The following is a 23244-nucleotide window of genomic DNA, read 5'->3' as shown; positions in this document are numbered from 1 at the left end:
AATTGAATTGAATTGAATTTCCTAGTATAGCATAGTATTACTAATATGGAGTTTATAAAATACTCATATTTATCCAGATTTAAAATTTTCATTAAAAGAAAAAGGAAATTATGAGGTAAAAGCTTCTCCCTTTTCACTAACCAAAATATATGTAGCACTTTCAATAATTCAAATAAAATTAAAATAAAAAACTCTATTTTTTATTCAGATATTATAATACATCGGCGGGCCAATCGCGAAAGCCCAAGCTTCAACTTGTTTTAGCAAACCCAAAAAAAATCAGAGCAAAAAAATAAAAATAAATTCAATCAATTTACAGAGATTCGTCTTCTGCTATTCTTCCTCTCATCAATCGATTCATTACTGCAATTCTCTCAAATCTCTTAATCCACCGAGTCCACTCACTCGACTCGCCTTCTTCTTCGATCTCACCTCGGCTCTGCTGCCGGAATTCCAACTCGTAAGTCTCCAGATTAAAAACCCTAGCCACGACCACCATTTCCCTCCCCAATTCCATTTTCCTGGTTTCTGGTCATTCCAAACCGTTTTCCGTGGTGCAGTTCTGGTGTTGTTTCAATTCGCGGGATTGTATTTCCGTTTAATTGAAAAAACCTTCTGCATTTCCTTGGTAATTTGCTCGTGCCTGTTCCTGGATTGCGGCCAGGTGAATTTGTGTTTTTTGGATTGATTTATGCTTTTTTTTCGCAGGTGGATTTCGGGGAAGGAGAATTAGCGAGGTTGTGTATCAGTATGAGCATTGACAGCCCCGGAGAAGAAGGGGATTAATGCTTGGATTGAGTGTTTTTTCTCGAGCTGAAGATTGATTTTGGGGCATTCCATGGGCGATGGAGGTGTTGCATGTGTCCCTTCACAGCATATTATGGAGAAGTTCGCTATTTGCGGGGGGAAGACTAATGGCAACACCAAGCTCAATTCCGTTTCCAAGGCTTCAGTCAAGCTGGCTAAAGTGAACAGGAAGATGAAGCCGAAAAAGAACAAGGGGGCCGAGCTGGCAACGAACAATTTCGACAGTGTGAATAGTAGTAAAGAGGTTTTTGCTGAGAAGAATGGCAGTGGTGATGTTTCGAATGACAACGAAGTGGAGGAGGGCGAGCTGGGGACTCTTCCCTTTGAGAATGGGGAGTTTGTTCCTGAGAAGCCGGTGAGAAGGTATGAGATCAAGAGTGAGGTTGAGAAGGGTGAGTACGTCGCTGGGAAGTGGCGTAAAGGTGGTGGCGAATGGGAGAATTCGTCGAAGGAGGAGCTGGAAAAGGGGGAATTTGTCCCTGATAGGTGGTGCAGAAGTGATGCTGCAAATAAGGTTAGTGATTTTGGTTACTCGAAAGCGTGGAGATCTGATGCTGCTAAGGAAAAAGGATGGAAAAACGAGTCCGAATGGGCGTCCCCTCCTGCTAGGGAAAGGGGATGGAGGGTTGATCGGGAATCCGATTGGTCTCCTCCTTCTGCTAGAGAGAAAGGATGGAAATGTGGCCGGGAGCTCGGTTGGACGTCACCTTCTTCAGGTAAGTATTCGAGTGAGAAAGAACTCGGCAGAAGTGGCGGGAGTGTTCAGAATTTGAGGAAATTTAATTCCAGATATGAAGCTGAGAAAACCCCCAAAATCAGCTCCAAAATAAGTGGTGAAGAAAGCTCTTTGAAGAATGATTTCACCAATAATAAGAGCCATGGAAGAGACTATTCCTTCGGTAATCGCTTCAAGCGGCATGGCAGTGATTTTGATAGTAATGAGCGGAAGTATCGCGTTGACTATGATGACTATTCTGGATCGAAAAACAGGAAGCTTTCGGACGACAGCAGTCGACCTGGTTTCCCGTCTGACCACTACTCCGGTAGGTCTACGGAGAGACCATACAAGACTGCTTCTTCTTCTTCTTCTTCATCTCGAAATAATCAATCTGAAAGGCATCCTTCTAGGTATATAGAGTCATCTAGAACAGCAGCTCACGATAGGCACAATGACAGTCCCCATCATTCTGAGCTGTCCCCACATGACCGGACCCACAACCATGATAACCGGGATCACAGCCCAGCCCTACGTGGCACCTCACCTTATGATCGTAGCCGTCATTTTGATAACAGGGGCCGCAGTCCCGCTCATGTGGAACCCTCCCCTCGAAATCATGGTCGCAATCGGGATGGTAGGGATCGATCTCCAGCTTTGCTGGAGAGGTCACCGCGTGATAGAGGTAGGTATGCTGACCACCGGGAAATGAATCGAAAACCTGGAGCTGGGGAGAAGCGCCCTGGCCATTATGGTAGCAAAGGGCAAGAAGGAAAGCATAATCAGGAGAAAGATTCTGTTGGAAGGGAATCGCAGACTTTTGGTAAAAAATCACCAGATAGAGGAAATGCACATAACAGAAATGTCCTCGCAGATAAAGTTTCCGGGCCTTCGTGTGATCATGAAGAGTTATCTCAGATTCCTTTGCTTAAAAATGTTGAATTGTCTCAAGAAAATGGAATTTCAGAAGAAGCAGCATCAATGGAAGAAGACATGGACATCTGCAACACTCCGCCTCATGTCCCGCAAGTGGCGAATGCAGTTGCAGGAAAGTGGTATTACTTGGACCACTTTGGCGTTGAACATGGGCCTTCCAAGTTGTCTGACCTCAAAACACTTGTTGAAGAGGGATATCTTGTATCTGACCATTTGATCAAGCATATGGAAAGTGACAGGTGGGTAACTGTTGAAAAAGCGGTTTCTCCGTTTGTTTCTGTGAACTTCCATTCTGTTGTTCCAGACACAGTTACTCAACTTGTCTGTCCTCCTGAGGCTCCTGGTAATCTATTGGCAGATAATGGAAACGAGATATCCACTAATGAAGAATTGCCGGTCTCTTGTTCAAATCCAAAAATCTGCTCTGAGGACATATTGGTTATTTCCAAGCCTGTAGAAGATTTTCACATCGATGACAGAGTTGGAGTACTGCTAGAGGGCGTCAATCTAATTCCGGGCAAGGAAGTTGAGATGCTTGCAGGTACGAACATATCTTATGTAGTTCCTCTCATTAATTGTTTATCGCCACCCGTTTTGAAATAAAATGGCTTGTGTAAGGTCAACTGGTGTTATACCAGACAAAGGGCTGCATTAAATTTTTTCACCCCTTTCCAATCTGGGCTGAAAAATTCATGATATAAATAAAACAATTTTTGTTCATATATAAAAAGTTTAAGGGATATTGGTCTCTAAAACCTTTAACTTTCTCCAAAATCTGCTATTTCCATTACTATAAAAATGGTACGAATTTACAAACTTTGGCGTCGGTTGTTTTTCCCATGGCGGGTCAGAAGTGGATCCAGCTGGATTACGTAATATAATTTTAATCCTAGTTGTCGCTACTTCTCTTCACATGGCGTATGATGTGTAAAACCCTAGGGTTAAAATTAAAACATTTAAGAAACAAAATAGTATATCAACCATTTCCTCAAGTATGCAGAATATTTTCCCAAATACGGACTATTTCCATTTTCCCGATTCAAAGTATTCTAACCTATGATGCTTCAAACTATGATTCGTCAGCCAAATTGTTAGATTTATTGAAGAAGCTAGGAAAGGAAACACCGTCGTAAGGTTTTAAATTTATGGTGTGCACACGCAGACTTAACTATTGTCCACATAAATCATACTATTTTTTTGAGGAAAATTTTAAAATCGGGTCGGGATGGGAAAAAACCAAGCTCCGCCAAACTTTGTGGTTTTCGTACCACTTTATAGTTTATGGAAATAGCAGATTTTTGGTAAAATTAATGATTTTGGGGACCAAAATCCCAAAGTTTAACATACAATCTTTTACATGTGGTATTGCGACTTGCGTAAGATTTACATTTAGCATATGGTCTCTGTTTTGCCTACTTCAAAGCTGAAATTTATGTATCTATTTGGTACTTATGCTTTTCATCTGATGAATGTTCTATGTGCTTCTTGCAGAACTGCTGCCAATTTCATCAGAGCATGAGGACTGGGAAAAATGGTGGAAATCCCTAGGTATTTTATTTGCTTCCTTGAATGTATACTAAATACTGTTTTTATGCAGCCTATATGGTGCTCCAGAATTGTCTTGTTTGCTTATTTCTAGGAGTGGCTTTATTTCATGTTGCATGGTCACTTCAGACCTTTGGATTTACATTCTATATTTGCTCAGTTTCTATCTCATTCTTTGTTCTGGGCAGCTGCTCTTTTCTGTACAGTTCCTTCTAGATTACTTATCTGGGTTGAAGAACGAATTTGAAATTTTGATAATAAACATAACTGTGAGTGGATTAGAATCTCTTTCTGTGATTATGAAAATAAAGCAGATTGGTTTTTGTTTTTGGAATTTACACTATTTGATAATTAGTTTAATAGACCATATAATGTTGCTTTTTGAAATTTATCCGATAGGGAGAACATGTTTTCTATAATCTGCTAATATGAATAAGAATACCTTAATTCTTGAATCCCTAAACCTTAAAACAATTTTAATTTATATACCATTATGTGTTAATTCTTAGCTCCGTATATGTGCTTGTAACTCGATGAATTTTGTTTGGCATTGATAGGTTTTACGGGGCACCAAAAGGATTTGGATGAGCATTTTGAAGATAGTGGTTCTGAACTTCAAATTATAAAAGCTGAAGAATCAAGACCTGCTGTACTTTCATCCTTGGAAGGGGATAATGCACTGGATTATAATGATACTGGCGAAAGTTTCTTCAGCCAATGGGTGTGCAGGGGATGTGATTGGAAGAGAAGTGATGAAACTTCTCTAGATAGATCTTGGAAGAGAAGGGTTGTTCTCAATGATGGCTATCCCTTGTGTCAGATGCCCAAGTTTGGTTGTGAAGATCCCAGGTGGGAGCAAAAGGATGAGTTGTACCATCCTTCTCAGGGTCGAAGACTTGACTTGCCTCCATGGGCTTTCACCTCTCCTGATGAGTTGAATGACCTCAGCACTGTAAGCAGACCAACCCAAACTAAACCTCTCATTCCCAAGGGGGTCAGAGGACTGATGCTTCCAGTAATTAGGATAAATGCTTGTGTGGTAAAGGACCATGGTTCATTTTTATCTGAATCCCGAGTGAAAGCTAGAAAAGAAAGATTCTCTTCAAGGTCGTCACGGCCATATTCCACAAGTGGTGATTTAAAGCAATCATCTGAAGATGATGGTCCCTGTAAGAGTTCTCATGAACAAGACTCACGTGAATCTAGTAAGGATAGTGCAATTGTCTGTATGCCAAAGGACCGTCTTTACAAGCTTGATGAATTGAGATTGCATCTGGGAGATTGGTACTTCCTTGATGGCGCTGGACATGAACGAGGACCTCTATCATTCTCAGAGCTTAAGAAAATGGCAGATCAAGGTGTCATCCGGAACCACACCAGTGTATTCAGAAAACAAGATAAAATTTGGGTTCCAGTGACCGTCTCATCTGAGCCTTCTAGAAAGATAAAGCACGAGGAGGCTGCAACTAGTTTAACTTCGCTTTCAGAAGCAAGTGGTGGTGCGTTGGATGGAGACCAGATAGCGGTCAATAGATTCCATTGCCTACATCCCCAATTTATTGGATACACTCGAGGAAGGCTTCATGAATTGGTTATGAAATCATACAAGAGCCGGGAGTTTGCAGCTGCCATTAAAGAAGTGCTTGATCCTTGGATCAGTGCCAGACAGCCAAAGAAAGAGATTGAGAAACATATTTACAATTCTGGTACTGACCACTCTATATATTTTGCTTTGGCTCAATGTTTTATTATTTCTTTATTTGGTGTACTTTCTCAAAGAGGGAAAAATAACCCCCTAAACAGGTTCATGAGGAAGACCTAAAAAGTTAACTATCAACTTCCACCACTTGTTTTTATTCTTTACATGTTTAGCTTTTCCCATTCGGTAGCTCTGAAAAAACATATCATGGTGGAAGCACCTGACCTATCTTACTGTTATTTGGATGTACATCGCTTATGTCTATGATAAAACTTTGTGAAAATCTCTTCTGAACTGATGTTGCAGATCACTTCCGCGCAAGCAAAAGGGCTAGGATAAATGGGATTGAAGAGGAGTTCGAGACGGATGATGATGTGCTAAGTCTTCACAACAGTGAATTTGATGAGTTATGTGCTGATGTTTCGTACAGAAAGGGAGATGAAGTGGATTCTGAACTAGAGAGGGGAAGCTGGGATCTGCTTGATGGCAATATTCTATCCCGTATTTTTCATTTTCTTAGAGCTGATGTTAAGTCTCTATTTTATGCTGCCTTGACGTGCAAGCATTGGCGATCAGTTGTCAAGTATTACAAAGATATTTCTAGACAGATTGACTTTTGTGCCATTGGACCCAACTGCTCCGACTCCACCATCTTGAAGATAATGGTAATATTTATTCAATTGTGCATATATTTTACCTCTCTATTTCTCCCTTTTCCTTTTTGGATTGATTTTTAATGTTGCAAGTCTGACTTATGTTGTATTCTGCAGAATGATTACAAGGAAGAACAGATAACTTCCTTAATATTACGTGGTTGTACTGGCATTACTGCTGGTATGCTTGAGGAAGTTCTTCAGTCATTACCTTTTGTGTCAATTATAGATATTAGAGGTTGCACCCAGTTCGAAGATTTGGTTTCGAAGTTTCCTAAAATCAATTGGGTCAGGAACCGGAATGCGCATCTGAAAATTCGGAGCCTTAATCACCTATTCGATAGGAACCAATCCGCTTCTAATCATATGGATGAATCCAGTGGACTGAAAGAGTATTTAGAAAGTTCAGATAAGAGGGACTCTGCAAACCAATTATTCCGACGAAGCTTGTATAAACGGTCCAAGCTCTTTGATGCCCGAAAGTCTTCATCCATCCTCTCTAGGGATGCTCAGTTGAGGCGTTTGGCTATTAAGAAGGCTGGAAATGGGTTTAGGAGAATGGAGGAATATGTTGCTACAAGTCTACGAGACATTATGAACGGGAATCCCATCGAGATATTTGAGCCCAAGGTATTGATTATGCCTTCTCTCTGGTTGTTTTTCTTTTTATCTATGTTTTTTCTGTTGGTACTTGATAAGATAGGATGGTATATAATGTTGAGATCTTCTTCAGGTTGCAGATATTGAGCGAAAAATAAGAAATGGGTATTATACAAGACGTGGATTGAACGCTATCAAAGATGACATCAGTCGTATGTGCAGGGATGCAATTAAGTAAGTCATGTTAAACAATCTTTTATATTCACCTTTTCTCTGCACAACTTTGACTTCTTGCGTGTTCAAAGAAAATTGTGTAGCAGACGAGGCAGACCATCATCATTATTTTGTGGCTGAAACATACTTTTATCACTTGTATCGCTTGATTGATTCATGGATAGTTTATATTTCCTATGAAATTTGGTACATGTTGGCCACTGATGAGGAAAAGGAACTCTAATTCTGCCTAAATGTTTAAGCTAATCGTTATGCTTCTGCTGTCTTTATTGTTGTTGTTTAATTGAGGTTTATGTTGACCTGTCATTCCAGGGCTAAAACTCGGGTTGATGCCAGAGACATGAAACATATTGTAACATTATTTATTCAACTAACTACAAGTTTGGATAAGGGTTCAAAGGTAGAATATACTAGAGATGATGTGATGAGATCCTGGAAAGAGGATTCACCTCCTGGCTTTTCATATGCATCCTCAAAATATAAGAAGAACCTGAATAAAGGGTCTGAGAGGAAGCATTCATACAGAAGCAATGGCAATCTGTTCATGAATGGACTTTACGATTCTGGAGACTGTGCTTCTGATAGGGAAATAAGAAAGCGACTATCCAAACTATACAAAAAATCTTTGGACTCGGGAAGTGACACATCTGATGACATGGATAGGTCTTCCAATGCAAGTATCACAGAAAGTGAGAGTACTGCATCTGATACGGAAAGTGACTTGGAATCACCATCAGGAGGTGCTATCAAAGAGTCTAGAGGGGATACATTCTTTACACTTGATGATGGGCATGATCCCTATGCTGATGAACGTGAATGGGGTGCTCGCATGACAAAGGCTGGTCTTGTACCTCCTGTCACAAGGAAGTATGAAGTTATTGATCACTATGTCATTGTAGCGGATGAGGAGGAAGTGAGAAGGAAAATGCAGGTTTCTTTACCTGAAGACTATGACGAGAAGCTTTTTGCACAGAGAAATGGTACTGAGGAGTCTGATATGGAAATTCCTGAGGTGAAGGATTACAAACCCAGGAAATCCCTCGGGGGTGAGGTCTTAGAACAAGAAGTTTATGGCATCGATCCATACACTCATAATCTTCTCCTTGATTCAATGCCGGATGAATCAGATTGGTCGCTTGTCGAAAAGCATGTGTTCATTGAAGAAGTTCTCCTTCGTACTCTTAACAAGCAAGTCAGGAACTTTACTGGTACTGGGAACACTCCTATGGTGTATCCTTTGAAGCCTGTATTTGAAGAGATACTAGTCACTGCTAATGAAAATGGAGACAGAAGACTCCTGCGTATTTGCCAGTTTATGCTGAAGGCCATCGATAGTCGCCCGGAGGACAACTATGTTGCTTATAGAAAGGTCAGCCGCACCAACTTATGTTTGTATTATAGATTGTTAAGTTGTTTTGGATAGCATGTGTATGTGTTGTTTTCACTCTCTTTGATACACGGTTTCACTCCGTATCACTCTTAGTCCATGCCTTCTAATGGTGCTTTTTTGCCAGGGTCTTGGAGTAGTGTGTAACAAGGGAGGCGGTTTCACTGAAGATGACTTTGTTGTTGAATTTCTGGGAGAGGTAATGCTTCATTCTGATACATCATCCTTCCTACTGGCAGCGGTCGCCGGTTGTAATGTATTGTAGTTGTCAATACTCTTAATAGCTTGGGGAGTTCACTTTAATTCCTTATGCTCTTAAATCTATAATTGGTACTAGTGGATTTTGTACAGTAATTAAAATATATTTCACCAATATTTCCATCATATTAACTTGGGCAATGAATCTTTATTTTTCATTGTTATGCCAGTAACCCTGCACACAAGCTTCTTATTATGCCCTTGTTCATATTTGGTGACTTTTTCTTCTTTTGCTCATAGGTTTATCCTACTTGGAAATGGTTTGAAAAACAAGATGGTATCCGTGCTTTGCAAAAGAACAGTAATGATCCTGCCCCAGAGTTCTATAACATATATCTTGAGAGGCCAAAGGTATCTTGCATTTTTCTGGAACTTCGTTTATGTCATGCACCTCAGGCACTTTCAATAACACTGTATTTCTTATTTTCTATATCTGCTAACCTCTCTTGAGTCTTGATCCATTGAATCTTGGGTTTATTCTAAATCTTTGTTTGCAGGGTGACGCTGATGGGTATGATTTAGTAGTTGTTGATGCAATGCACAAGGCAAACTATGCAAGTCGGATTTGTCACTCTTGCAGACCTAACTGTGAAGCAAAGTATGTAATCGGTTGTTATACATTATCCTCTCTACTTGAGCACTGAGCAGTTAATAAGTTCCTCAATATAAATCTTTTGTGTTTCTTGAATGTTAAGGAATTTTATGTTAAAAGGAAACAAATAACTTTATAGTGCATTAGGGTTTTATTTTTGAGGGATTATTGATACATCACTAACTGTGACAACAGGGTCACTGCTGTTGATGGCCAGTACCAAATTGGTATCTATTCTGTACGACCAATTGCTTATGGCGAAGAGATTACGTTTGACTATAATTCTGTTACTGAGGTCAGTGAATTGAAAAGCAATAGCTATGTATAAGATTTTTAATTCTTTTCTTCTTATTTAGTGGGTAACAATTAAATTCTGCAGAGTAAGGAAGAGTACGAAGCTTCAGTTTGTTTATGTGGCAACCAGGTTTGCCGTGGGAGTTATCTGAATCTGACAGGTGAAGGGGCTTTCCAAAAGGTATAGAAATAGATTAGTTTAATCAAGTTGGTAGTTTTCATCTTTCTTTTAATTATCATTACTTCCCTTATCTATTTTGTTTTCTTATTTTCTGGCTATGGCTTGGGTTGCTGGACTAAACCTGATTATTTTGGATGTTAGGTCCTGAAAGAGCATCATGGGCTACTTGATCGGCACCGGTTGCTGCTAGAGGCTTGTGAACTGGATTCAGTGACTGAGGAAGATTATATTGAGCTGGGTAAAGCTGGACTTGGTAGTTGTTTGCTTGGTGGGTTACCTGATTGGCTGATTGCCTACACAGCTCGCTTGGTATGCTTTCTTCTCTTTAGATTTTTTCTAAAATGAAAGGTTTTGAGTTCGCCTGTTGATAATTGAATCTCTTATATTAGGTGAGATTTATAAATTTTGAAAGGATGCAACTTCCTAAGGAGATTCTTAAGCACAATATAGAGGAAAAGAAGAGGTTCTTTGCCGAAGTAAACATGGAGCTTGAAAGGACCGACGCTGAAATTCAGGTATAAATCCGACAACTCTCTTTCAATTTGTAACCCTTACGTTTACCTGTTTCTGCTGTGTTTTTTATTTTAGAAGTTATACAAGTATATAGATTTTGCCGTGGCACTCATGAATGTACTTTTAATTGTTATAGGCGGAGGGTGTGTACAATCAGAGACTCCAGAATTTGGCTCTTACAATCGACAAGGTAGAGTTGATTCCCTCTTTCTGTCTTCATTCCACAAAAGAGCCCTAGAAAAGATTTGACGATTAGTCATAGGAGTTGGGTGGACGGGACTAAGTTTATAATGTTTTATTGGATGGATGCATGAGTTTACGAAGTTTCATGCCTAATTCATGCAGGTGAGATATGTCATGCGATGTGTTTTTGGTGACCCAAAGAATGCCCCACCTCCGCTCGAAAGGCTTAGCCCTGAAGAAGCTGTTTCATTCCTCTGGAGAGGAGAAGGGTCGTTAGTGGAGGAACTTATTCAATCCATGGCTCCTCATACAGAAGATGTTGCATTGAGAGATCTCAAGGTCAAGATCAGTGCTCATGATCCCTCTGGTTCTGATAACCCAGAGACGAAGCTTCGAATGTCTTTATTATGGTAAGCATTGTGAACTGAGGCAAAGCCTATCAAGCTCGAAGCACTTGCCTTTTGATATAATATAATGGATTTACCCGTTTCAGGTTGAGGGATGAGGTGCGAAACCTTCCTTGTACGAATAAGAGTCGGCACGATGCTGCTGCTGACTTGATACACATATATGCTCATACAAAGTGCTTTTTTAGGATTAGAGTGAGTGACTTCAGCACAATGAACCATTCAAATTGAGTAGTGTCGCTTTTCTTTCTTTTGATTTCGTTCACATCTTGCAGGAATACAAGAAAGTAACTTCCCCTCCTGTTTACATCACTTCGCTCGACCTTGGTCCAAAGTATGCTGATAAGTTGGGTTCTGGCGTTCACGAATACTGCAAAACGTACAGTGAGACATATTGTTTAGGACAGCTAATGTTCTGGTACAATCAAAACGCCGAACCAGATGCCGCCCTGGTCAAAGCAAGCCGAGGCTGCTTGTCATTACCCGACGTTGGCTCTTTCTATGCAAAAGCCCAAAACCCATCGCGCCAGCACGTCTATGGTCCAAGGATGGTGAAGTTTATGCTCTCTATCATGGTGAGTCCCACGTGTACCTTTTATATATATTTTTTTCATCGTCTGCAAGTTTACCATGATCCAAACCGGTAAACCCATATTTTGATTCATAAGACAGCCTCACACGAGACTCCCTCGGTAAACATTTATGGTTGAAATACAAATCTTCTGTTTCTGTCTGGCAGGATAAGCAGCCCCAGAGGCCTTGGCCGAAGGACCGGATATGGTCGTTCAAGAGCTCGTTGAAATTCGTGGGGAGTCCAACGTTAGATGCTGCGTTGAACAAGGGCTCGATCGACCGGGAGATGGTGCAGTGGTTAAGGCACAGGCCTCCCGTGTGGGATAGGTGAAATTTTTGCAGGCAATGTCTTTGAGAAATCGCTGGTTAAAAATGGATGTGTAGTGCATTAGATAGTCGTGTTTAGGTGTTGCGATTCCTCTGAGGCATCATTTTGTTTGCGCTTTTTATTCTTATGTACAGTTGAAACATACTCTCAGTTTTAGGTCTTTGTAATTTGCATTCATTCTTGGTTCATAGTGTTTGATCTTTTTTTAATGGAAAATGGCAAAAGAAAAAAATATTAGTTGCCATTGCCTTTACGTTGTACTCCAACATATGTCCATTTAATTATACAACAAAAGTGCAATTTACAATTAGAAAGCAATCTATTCTAATAGATTACATTTATGTGACAATAAAAATGAATATCATAAAAAATAATTTTTATATTTAAAAATCATTTTTCATAAATAAAATAATATTAGAATTTCATGCTAGTCTATACTTATTTGTTGTATTTATGAATTGTAGAAAACTATTGTTTTGTTTTATAAAAACATCATTACAAGTTTTATACCCCATTTTCAGTGGGAGATAAAATGGTGTTGAAGTGTTCTACTACTATTTATTTTATCTCTCTATGTAATTTAATTAATTCATTCAATTTTTTTTCCCAGTGTGCTTTCTTTTATCTTTTTTTTTCATTCTATAATTCTATCATCATCTCTTTATTTTATTTTTTTGCGTAATTTTTTTTTAGATAAATTTATAAAAAATAATAGCACTAACTAGAATAATTCAGATAAATTTGAATATTGGCACGTTGCTCATAATTTACTCCGTATATTGATAGAATGTTAATATGTTCAAATAATTAGATTTGGATGTCGGCATGTTGTTTTTCTCAATGTATTCTTTAAATATGCAATACAATAAGTAATATAATTTGTATAGTGATATGATGATGTGATTTGTTTAATAATTATTATTTTAATGATATAGTTTATAAAAATAAATTTATTGGTTGAATATATTATGAATGAATAAGAATAAACAATTATTGGTAATATGATTTGTATATTGATAGATAAATAAGATTTGTATAATTATTGTCTTAATGAGTACGATAAATCAATTAATTGACTAAATATATTACTAGGAACAGACATTAGGAATATGATAAAAATAAATAATACTAATGCATATGAATTATAAATTGATAGATTATATAATTATTCACCACCACATTGTGTAAAGAAGCTTTTTCTTTTCAAAATCTCAAATCACATTTCCACACACATCTATCTTCCTTTCCCTCTCCAAAGCTCATCCTCCATCACTCTAAACACTGCAGAGAATGGTGAAATCTTTGGACATTTGCATCTGCCTCTTTATCCTTGCACTAGACATCTATGCCGCGGTTCTTGGGTGGGAAGCAGAAGAAGCTCAAAACCAGGTGATCTTGCACTAAATCTTTGATCAAATTCATACAAAATAGTACTCCCTCCGTCCCTTAAGAATATGCACTCTTTCATTTTTAGTCCGTCCCACAAGAATATGCACTTTCTAATTTTAAAAAGTCTTTTCTCTCTAATGAGGTGAAACTCATTCTTCACTAACAATACTTTATTTACTTTTTCTCTATACCTCTCTCTTACTTTACTAATTTTACATGCGATGCGATGTTTTCACTTGGTAAGCAACACATGTTCATCTTAAAAAAACTCACTCTGTCCGTGAATAGGAGTCACATTCCTTTCCAACACGAGTTTTAAGAAATGTTAAGAAAAGTGTGTGAAAAAAAGTTAGTTGAATATAATTCACACTTATATATATTAATTTTAAATGAAATGTGAGTAGAATGAGTTAGTGAAATGTGAGGCCTATATACCATTTATAGTCGTATAAGTGAATCGGAACTCCTATTCAAGAACATACCGAATAGAAAAAACGAAACTCCACGAAAAGAGGAGTAGTTAAGGATGACTTGGGACAAGATTGATTTGGTGGGTAAGTTGAGGATAGTTATGAATTATTAACTATTCATAGTATATTTTTATTAATTTCAATATTATATTTATCAAACTATATATCCACCAACTTTTATAGATAAAGATAGGAAAGTGATTAAACAAAAAATGAACAAAAACATGTAATGTAACGTCATTATTAATCACTTTTAGGTCAGTTTATAAAATCTGGATTTGATGTCATATTTAGATTATTTTAGGCCATCTTTACTAAAATGATCTAAATTAAACATTCACTTGCTAAACCTACGAGTCCTAATATTTGAGACCAATTTGATTCCATCAGATGTTCTTATACAAGTTTTCGTGCAGGATCTTCGCGGTCATCGCATTTTCGATCCTCATAACCGGAGTACTATTGAACAGCAGATCGAGGACTTTGTGCGGCTCGACGAACATCCATTTCCTAAGAAACGGCAGCATATTATGCATATTTCATGCCCTCACTGCAATTGCATACTATGTTACTGAGAATCGCCTTTTTAATTAATTAATTAAGCCTTTTATTTATTCACTTTTGAGAAAATGTTGTTGTCTTTATTAACTTACATTTCTTTGTTGCTCGATATTCTTCTCCATGAAGGTTTTGACTTTGATTAATTGTTTTGGTAGTTACTCCCTTAAATCCCATTAATGTTAAAATTGTTTTGATTAATTGTTTTGGTAGTTACTCCCATTAATGTTAAAATTGAATATACTTAAATCTTTTTATATTTTTCTGTATTATTCATTCTCACACCATTAACTCATAATTTTTTTATCTCTTAACCTTTATGTTCAAAAGAAATGTCTAAACACTAGCGGGACGGAAAGAACATTTATTTTCGTAATTGTGTAGAACATTTAAATAATGAGTTTTGATCAATATTAAATTGCATCAATATAATCAACTTTCCTTCTGTAAATTAGAATGTTTTATAAGTACATAAATAAGATTTTCTATTACATTAACTAGCTTTCCGTCATAGTTGTATATTCTTTATATAGTCTCACTATCATGATTAATACTGATTCATCATCTAAATTTAATTACATAATCCATGCTCATTTGATTTAATTTATTTCACACCTTTAATATTCCACCTCATTAATTTAGTTTTGCAAAGAGTGTTAAGAGTTATGAAATAACCTTATACTCCCTCCGTTCCAAGATAAGCGAGACACTTCTTTTGGGCACATGATTTAAGAAATTGATATTTAAAGTGTTAAAATGGAGAGAGTAAAGTACCAGAGAGTGAAAAGTAGAGGAGTGAAGACAAAATAAAGTAGGCGAAGAATAAAGTGAGAGAAATGACTTTTTGCTAAAATGGGAAATGACTCACTTATGTTGGGACATTAAAAAAAGAGTATAACTCGCTTATCTTGATCCAGACATGAGACATCTAATGGCATTCCACTTCGACCAATGAGCTCAACCTAAATCTGCTTTGTGTCAATGTGGGCGATGTGTTGGTTGGGCTAAGTTGGTCTAACCAATTTTAAAACTTTAATAATGGAGTATGAAAATTAGGATTTGTTTGGTAATTTTTGTATTTATTTATTTTCATAATTGAATATACTAGGTAATTAAAAAGTGTTGACCAACATTAAATGGCATCAATCGAATTTCCTTCTGTAAATTAAATTGTTTTACATATATTAGATTTTCTATTACGTTAATTAGCTTTCCTTCATAGTTATATTTTCTTATGTATTAATTTGCCTATAAGTAGACTGTATGTCTGTATTAGATGATTTGTAAAAAATACTATCCTTTTGATCAATAATATTTTGTGATTTAATAGCTCTTGTTTATTTTCGGGAATTGACGCATCTTCATCGTTCCAATGGGTCTTCAATGTTCTAATAAGGTTCTTTTTCCATTCTTAAGTTTTTTCGCTCTATGTATTCATTTTCGCTTTAACAATTCAAGTCCAATTCCGACAAAAATCATACTCCTTTCGCCCCTAACATGTGTCCTACTTTGATCCTGCACTAATATTAATAAATGTAAAAGAAAGTAAGTTGAAATAGTTAGTGGAATATAAAACCAACTTTTATATATTAGTATTAAAATAAAATGATAGTAAAATAAATAAGTAGAATATAAGGACAACTAACAAGAGTAGTAAAAATAAAGTCATACAATTAATTAGGGACTCACTGAAATGAAAAACTAAAAGAATATATGCTCAAACTCAGTTGTTTTTATGCCCTACTTACAAAACTATTAATTACTACTCATTCCATCCCTTAAATTTTGTCACTTTAAAAACTGTAGAAATTGGGGAAATTTCTAGACGTTTTCGTCTGCCTCTTTATCGTTGCACTAGACGCCGTTGGAGGGAAACTCGGGTTGAAAGCATATGATGCTGAAGGCCAGGTGATCTTGCACTAAATCTGTCTTCAAAGTCATAGAAATTTTAAAAAAGTATTTCTTTTTCAATTTTTTTATATTGGCTATAGTAATATGTTATTTTTGATGGGGTTTAGGAGAGGCATTTGAAGCTGTGGATGATTGAGTGCAAGGGGCCAAGCCATGGTGCATTTGTTTTAGGGATAGGAGCAGCAAGTCTTCTTGTAATAGCCCATGTTATTGCTAATTCACCTTGTTTTGTCACTATGAAAACTTCTTCCAATAAGACCTTGGCCAAGATATTCCTTGTTATCACTTGGTAAGTAACAAATTCTCTCTCTTAGAATTTGATTTGACTAAGTAACATATCAAAATGACTATTTTCTTGAATGACACTAGATTTTAGGTCTATTTCAAGATGACCACTTTGTTGAATTACATGAGATTTTGATGAGAAGAGAGGATGCAACTTTTATTAATTCTGAACATAAATTTAAAGGCCGCGTTACTGTGGTTGTTTTCAACCTGAGACCTTTGGTCTAAGACAGAACGGAGCCAGAAATTTATTGTTGAAGGGGCAAAAATATAAACATTCAAAATTTTCTTTAGAGAAGCTCTAATTTTTATTCGTCGACGGCTATAAACCCTTGGTTTTTTATGCATGTTCTATTCTTTAAGGAAAAGGAAAATATTTTATCCATCTTTTCTATTATCTTGGATTCTGAATGCATTTTATCTTATTAGATGGGGCAATTATACTTTTTTATTATAAAATATGGAGGGGCAATTTAGTGCTTAATTAAGAAATTAATATAATTTGCTATATAAATCTACATGTATGTGGGAAATTAGGTGGGGCATTTGCCCCTTCCCACTATAAATTGGATTCGTCCCTGGTCTAAGACATTAACTACTCTATCACTAGACCAACACATGCACGGACCTAAATATTTGATGGTTCTTGACCCATCAGACGCTCTTACACAAGTTTCCTATGCAGGTTCGTCATGCTCATCGGATTAGGTTTGCTCGCGTTTGGAATAAAGTCGAACCACGAATCAAGCAGGGAGTCGTGCAGCGTAAAACTAGTCGTCGTCCATGTCCTGAAGTACGGTGGCTACTCATGCATGGTTCATGCCTTCTTTGCAGTTGCATACTATGCTACTGCCACTTCCTTATTTACTTGGGGGGATTAATTAGCCTTTTATTTATGAAATTGTCACTTTTTTTTTCTTTTCTGGGTGACCCCAAGTAATGTCTCACTCTTAGTATTACTATTTGCTTCTATAGCACTTTTTTTAAATATCATTTGGTGTAGCACTTTTTAAAAACTTCTTCCAATCTTGTATACACTGAAATAGTAATACAACCACAGAGCTTGGTGACTGTCTCAGAATCTTTTCCAATCTTGTGATCTTATGTAAGAGCAAAGATGTCCTAGGAAAATAAAATAAATCAAATCAAATTCTAACCATTATGGAAAATAAATTAAATATTAAGAACTGTGGAAAATATATCTTTTGATTTGTGAGTGTTTTCTTTCGGAATTTGACGTACGTTTATAGTAGAAATTCCATTGACTTATAATCCATTTATACATAAACATTCGTGGCGTCTTCATCTTTCTAAGGTTTGTGTTTCCTTTCTTAGTTACATAATTTCTCTCTATGTATTTGGTTCTTCTTCTTCTTATTATAAAACTAATATATATAATTGGACTTATATTTCACTAACTTTTTCAATCCACGTTCCATTAAATTTCTTAAAACCAATACCTGATCAAATGTGACAAACTTTGTTGGACGAAATGAGTATATCATACTATAAATTACTCCTAATAAGTAAAAAATAAATAAAGTCACCATTAAATTAACAAAAGATGTTCTTTTCTCAAAATCTCAAATCACTACTTTCCATCTCCAAAGCTTGTCAACCATCACTCTATAAACTGCAGAAAATGTGGAAAATTTTAGACATTTCCGTCTGCTTTTCGATCGTTGCACTAGACGTCATAGGTGGGATGCTCGGGTTGAAGGACGATGTTGCTCAATACAAGGTAAAATCTTGCACAAAAGCTATGTTCAAAATCGTAGAAAAACTTATACTAACCATAGTAATTAATCTGTTTTTTGAAGGGGTTTAGGAGAATCATTTGAAGCTTAGGGTTTCTGAGTGCCAAGAGCCAAGCCATGAATCAGTGGTTTTAGGGTTAGCCGCAACAATTCTTCTTGGAATAGCCCATGTTTTGGCTACTTTGTATTGTGGATGGAGTGTTTGCAATCATGGAGTGACTGAGAGAGCCTCTCCCACCAAGAAGATGTCCATCGGATTCTTTTTTTTCTATTGGTAAATAGTACTCTCCCCTTGTCCCATTTCACGTGACACATTCTTTTTGCACGTGTTTTGAAAAATTCATAATAAATAGTTAGAGTAGATGAAAACTAAAGTAAGAGAGAATAATGTAGATGCTTGAGACTGATCTCTTATACATTTTTCTCTCTCTTACTTTATTTTCTCTTCATTTTAACTATTATGATTTTCTCAAAATACGTGTGAAAAAGAAATGTGTCACATGAAATGGGACATAGGGAGTAACACATTCTTTATTGTAGTTTTTGGTCATTTCTTGAGTTGGGAAGTAAATACTATATGCCGTGCAGGATCTCGTTGATCATCGGATTGACAATGCTCGTGATGGGAGTAAAGTCGAACAACAAATCGAAGGCTTCGTGTGGAGTAACATACGACCATGCCTTAAGGCACGGCGGCATACTATGCATGATTCATGCCTTCTGTGCAGTTGGATACTGTGCTACTGCTACTTCCTTAATTAATTTGGATTACTAATTAAGCCTTTTTTTATTTATCAAATTTTTAGAAAATATTGCTAATTTTTTATTTGTTTTTATTTGTATCACTATATTTTCAAAAATGTTGTCTCTTACTGTATTTATTTTGCTTGGTAGATCCCAACTCCCAAGTAATCTCTTACTCTTAGTACTAGTACTATTTGCTTTTGCCATTTCATTTTATATAACACTTCATTTTAATTAATAATTTGATATACTTCCACTATATACCAAAATAGACCATTTTTGTTGACACCATTTTTGATCTAAACATTTAGTAGGATTTGATAGTAGACAGACTGAGTGGTCGTAATTTATCGTGAAGAATCAACAAAGAAACCTTAGAAAAAAAAATTATATGAAATCCATGAATAGTTAAGTGAGGAACAATGAGTTGTAGACTTTGAACGTAGTTATTATTTCTCAAGTAACGAATGTGGCAAAAAGTGTTGTGAGACTCATTAAAAATACATTGATATCATTTAAAAAATGTGGTTGTGGTTGTGGATTATATAAGTAATTGAAAAGTTTAGAAAGTTTAATGAACATATCAAAATAGAAATAATTTCTATTTTTAAGGGACGGATAGTAATTTAATTAGATTTCATAATATAAATTAAAAAATAAAATAAAATAAAATAAAATAAAATAAAATGAAATATGGGAGCGAAGGAAGAATGAGTTGTAGACTTTGTATGTGTTGTATGATTGTGTCTTTAAGTAATGAATGAAACAAAAAGTGTTGTGAGTCCCAATAGTACAATGAAGGAATGGTTAAAGACTTTAAGTAGTTGAAATGTTTTGACGAATTGTCATTAATTGACTTTCCTTCTACAAATTAAAATTTCATTTATGCAAATTAGATTTTCTTATTGTACAAATTAAAATTTTCCTTTCATATAAATTATATTTTCTTATTGTAGAAATCAGATTTTCCTTTTATACAAATTAGATTTCTTTGTATACAAATTAGATTTTTTTTTGTTATTGTACAAATAGTATTGATAGTGAATAACACAAATTTGAATATAAAATTAATAAAGGAAAAGAAATGAAGAGTAAAAATAATATATGTTCCCTTTGATAAAAATCCAAAAGGCTCTTAGCAAAGAATATCAAACTATAAATTACTAATAAATAAAAAAAATAAAGTTACCTCTACACTGATAAAAGAAGCTTTTTTTAAAAAAATATCCATTACATTTTCACTCACTCTAAAAACTGCAGAGAATGGGGAAATGTATGGGCTTTTTCATCTGCGTCTTGATCCTTGCACTAGATATCATTGCAGCAATTCTTGGGCATAAAGCAGAAAAAGATCAAAACCAGGTGATCTTACTTTAAATCTTTGTTCAGAGTCATAGAATATAAAAAAACTTTTTTTAATAAATTAATTTATAATTAATTAACTGTTGTAATCTGTTTTTGATGGGGTTTAGGTGCAGCATATGAAGCTTTGGATATTTGAAAATAAGAATCCATGCCAAGTGGCATATGCTTTGGGGTTAGCATCAGCATGTCTTCTTGTAATAGCCCATGTTTTGGCTAATTTTGTTGGTGGTTGCAATCTTTGCACTCGTGTAAACCATAATGAGGAAGCCTCTTCCACCAAGAAGTTGTCCATTTTATGGCTTGTTTGCACTTGGTAAGTAACACACACTCTCTTTCTTGTGTTGGTATGTTTGATTTGATTAAGGTTTTAGGCCCTTGTAGATTTTGGACATTCCTTTAGGCATGATGAGTTGGAATATGATGTTTTTGAATGTGGAACTTTTTTGTAAATTAGAAGTTGGGAGACAATAAAGTGCAGTTTACTTGATAATTTTGATAATCCACTAAATTTAAAGCTCGATAAACATATATAACCCCATTAACTTGCACCCAATTAGGGTCAACATGAGCAGGGCTGATTACACATCCAAAAGGATTTTTTTTATTAGGGATGATACAACATCTCGAGAGTTCGTATGCTACATGCCACGACTTGGATTTCTTGAGTACTTGAAAATGGAAGAAAGGATAAGGCCAAAATATTTGATGGCTGACTTGCTCGAGTTGGCTCAAGATGTTGCATTTAGTGTTGACATTGATGATTTCTGGTTCATGAGATTCCAAGATGAGATCAAGTTGACAAAAATGCGAATGATAAATGATGGCTTGGCGAATTTTTGATGGTGATGAATGCAGGAAAATGCAGATCACGACACAGAGATTTACGTGGTTCGATTTACTGAGGTAAATCTACGTCCACGGGAAGAAAAGAGGGCAGAGTTGTATTGCTTGATCTGTTTTCTACAGCTTACAATACAAACTTGCTATATGATCTTTTATGTCTAGAGAGCTTAACCCTTCTTTATCTGATCTGAGTTCTATTTATACATTGAACTAAGATCGTGGCTTGCATCACCACTAATGATGGTTGTGGATGTCGTGGAGGTCATGGAGATCCTGCATGGGTCCACTATCTTGCATGAGATCCTGCATGAGTCCACTATCTCTGTACTTGGTCCACTATCCTGCATGAGTTGACTATCTTCCAGTTCGGTCGAATACTGAGACCGAACTGCTGAACTATTGCCGAGCAGCTTTAGCCGATCTGAGAGTAGAGCTTGACTGGTCGGCTTTTACCGAGCTGTAGGCTAGGGCCGAACTCTTTGGTAATGCCGAACTGATACTCTTCCTTGGGCTTTGGGCTGATGGGCCGTCACTGCTGTTGGGCTTGTTTAGTCCGTACCCCATCACTACCCCCCCCCGAAAAACGAAGTGAATCACTTCGGCGAAGCGAGTCACTTCGGCATTCTGGATAAAGGTACGGGGTAAGTTGATGTTTGTCCTCGGTCTTATGAAGTAAACTCTTCTTTGACCGGACTTGGTTTGTGTCCTAATTTGGCGAGTTTTATCGCTCGGATCGGACTTTCCGTTGTCCTAATTTGGGGATCGGACTTTCCCTTGTCCTAATTCGGCGAGTTTTATCGCGTGGATCGGACTTTCCCTTGTCCTAATTCAGGCAAGTTTTATCGCGTGAATCGGACTTTTGTTGCAGTTCGTTTCAGACGAAGTGCTTGATTCTTAAGCTGAATTGTGGTCTTGTATCCTCTTTAGAAGCTTGGACTTCACAATCGTTGGCTTATTGCAGTTCGTTTCAGACGAACTGCTTGTTTAAGCTGAATTGTGGTCTTGTATCCTCTTTAGAAGCTTTGACTCACAATCGTTGGCTTGTATATGTTCTAAGAAGGGGATCAGCCTTCGAAGAACAAGATACCTCAGTAACATTTGTAAGAGACGACACGCACAGAGACAGACAAAACACACAGACAAAACGCACAGAGACAAACAAAGACCAAGCAAACCAAAGAAAGCACATTGACCGAACAGGACTCAAGACTGACTGACCGGACTGTCTCTTACAAATGGAACTTCTTGAGGTTGGAAATGTGCCATGTTCGGGGTACCTGTTCTCCTGACATGTGAGCCAATTTGTAAGACCCTTTGCCGAGGACTTCTGACACCCGATACGGACCTTCCCATGTGGGTTCGAGCTTGCCCAGCTTTTCTGCTCGGCTTACTTCGTTGTTTCTCAAGACGAGATCTCCCACTTGAAATTGCAGCTTCTTCACCCTTTGGTTGTAATACCGGGCTACTTGCTCCTTGTACTTGGCTGCTTTTATGCATGCCAATTCTCTTCTTTCTTCGGCAAGATCTAGCTCGGCTCTCAGTCCGTCGTCATTCATTTCTGCTGAGAAATTTAGAGTTCGGGGACTGGGTATGCCGATCTCCACCGGAATCACGGCTTCAGTGCCGTACACAAGACTGTACGGAGTTTCACCGTTGGAGGTTGTGGGTGTAGTTCGGTAGGACCATAGGACTTGAGGGAGATTTTCTACCCATTGTCCTTTGGCTTGTTCTAACCGAGCTTTTAACCCTTTCACCAGGATACGATTTGTTACCTCCGTTTGTCCGTTTGCTTGTGGATGAGAGACCGAAGTGAACCGCTGTTGAATATTCAGCTCTTGGCACCAATTCTTGAACGTCTTGTCGGTGAACTGAGTCCCGTTATCCGAGATGAGGATGTGGGGTATGCCAAATCGGCACACTATGTTCTTCCAGACGAAATCCAATGCCTTCGAGCTCGTTATCGTAGCTAATGGTTCAGCTTCCACCCACTTCGTAAAGTAGTCCACGGTAACGATTA

The 23244-nt window shown here is 37.1% G+C and overlaps 2 protein-coding genes across 3 annotated transcripts; both read left to right on the top strand.

Annotated features, from left to right (window-relative positions):
• Positions 1-269: 269 nt before the first annotated feature.
• On the top strand, positions 270-12165 carry LOC121755923 (histone-lysine N-methyltransferase ATXR3-like). 2 transcript variants are annotated; one of them, XM_042151367.1, is made up of 21 exons: positions 270-460; positions 561-628; positions 709-2999; positions 3950-4006; positions 4561-5709; positions 6009-6367; positions 6473-6985; positions 7089-7189; positions 7502-8558; positions 8704-8775; positions 9075-9185; positions 9332-9432; positions 9622-9721; positions 9806-9901; positions 10043-10210; positions 10291-10416; positions 10551-10604; positions 10760-11007; positions 11091-11199; positions 11280-11579; positions 11744-12165. In XM_042151367.1, exons 3-21 carry the CDS (start codon positions 839-841, stop codon positions 11906-11908), a joined length of 7047 nt encoding a protein of 2348 aa, XP_042007301.1. In that variant the 5' UTR covers positions 270-460; positions 561-628; positions 709-838; the 3' UTR covers positions 11909-12165. The 2 variants fall into 2 exon arrangements, with proteins under 2 accessions (XP_042007301.1, XP_042007302.1); XM_042151368.1 differs by lacking the exon at positions 561-628.
• A 1030-nt stretch (positions 12166-13195) lies between these two features.
• Positions 13196-17399, top strand: LOC121756001. Its single transcript, XM_042151454.1, has 4 exons — positions 13196-13294; positions 16129-16230; positions 16341-16522; positions 17204-17399. Exons 1-4 carry the CDS (start codon positions 13196-13198, stop codon positions 17397-17399), a joined length of 579 nt encoding a protein of 192 aa, XP_042007388.1.
• The last annotated feature ends 5845 nt before the right edge of the window (positions 17400-23244 follow it).

The sequence above is a fragment of the Salvia splendens genome, chromosome 11, assembly GCF_004379255.2.
Source record: "Salvia splendens isolate huo1 chromosome 11, SspV2, whole genome shotgun sequence".
NCBI classification, from domain to species: domain Eukaryota; kingdom Viridiplantae; phylum Streptophyta; class Magnoliopsida; order Lamiales; family Lamiaceae; genus Salvia; species Salvia splendens.
Note: the sequence above shows the minus strand (reverse complement) of the source record. Positions and strands in the feature narration are given on the sequence as shown.

What these genes read in the sequence shown, in the direction of transcription:
- LOC121755923 (XM_042151368.1), top strand. Translation starts at nt 839, where the DNA reads ATGGGCGATGGAGGTGTTGCATGTGTCCCTTCACAGCATATTATGGAG. An exon ending in TATATCTTGAGAGGCCAAAG is followed by an intron (nt 9,186 to 9,331) that starts GTATCTTGCATT and finishes CTTTGTTTGCAG; the next exon opens with GGTGACGCTGATGGGTATGA. An exon ending in TGGCTCTTACAATCGACAAG is followed by an intron (nt 10,605 to 10,759) that starts GTAGAGTTGATT and finishes TAATTCATGCAG; the next exon opens with GTGAGATATGTCATGCGATG.
- LOC121756001 (XM_042151454.1), top strand. Translation starts at nt 13,196, where the DNA reads ATGGTGAAATCTTTGGACATTTGCATCTGCCTCTTTATCCTTGCACTA. An exon ending in CAGAAGAAGCTCAAAACCAG is followed by an intron (nt 13,295 to 16,128) that starts GTGATCTTGCAC and finishes TAAAAACTGTAG; the next exon opens with AAATTGGGGAAATTTCTAGA. An exon ending in ATATTCCTTGTTATCACTTG is followed by an intron (nt 16,523 to 17,203) that starts GTAAGTAACAAA and finishes TTTCCTATGCAG; the next exon opens with GTTCGTCATGCTCATCGGAT.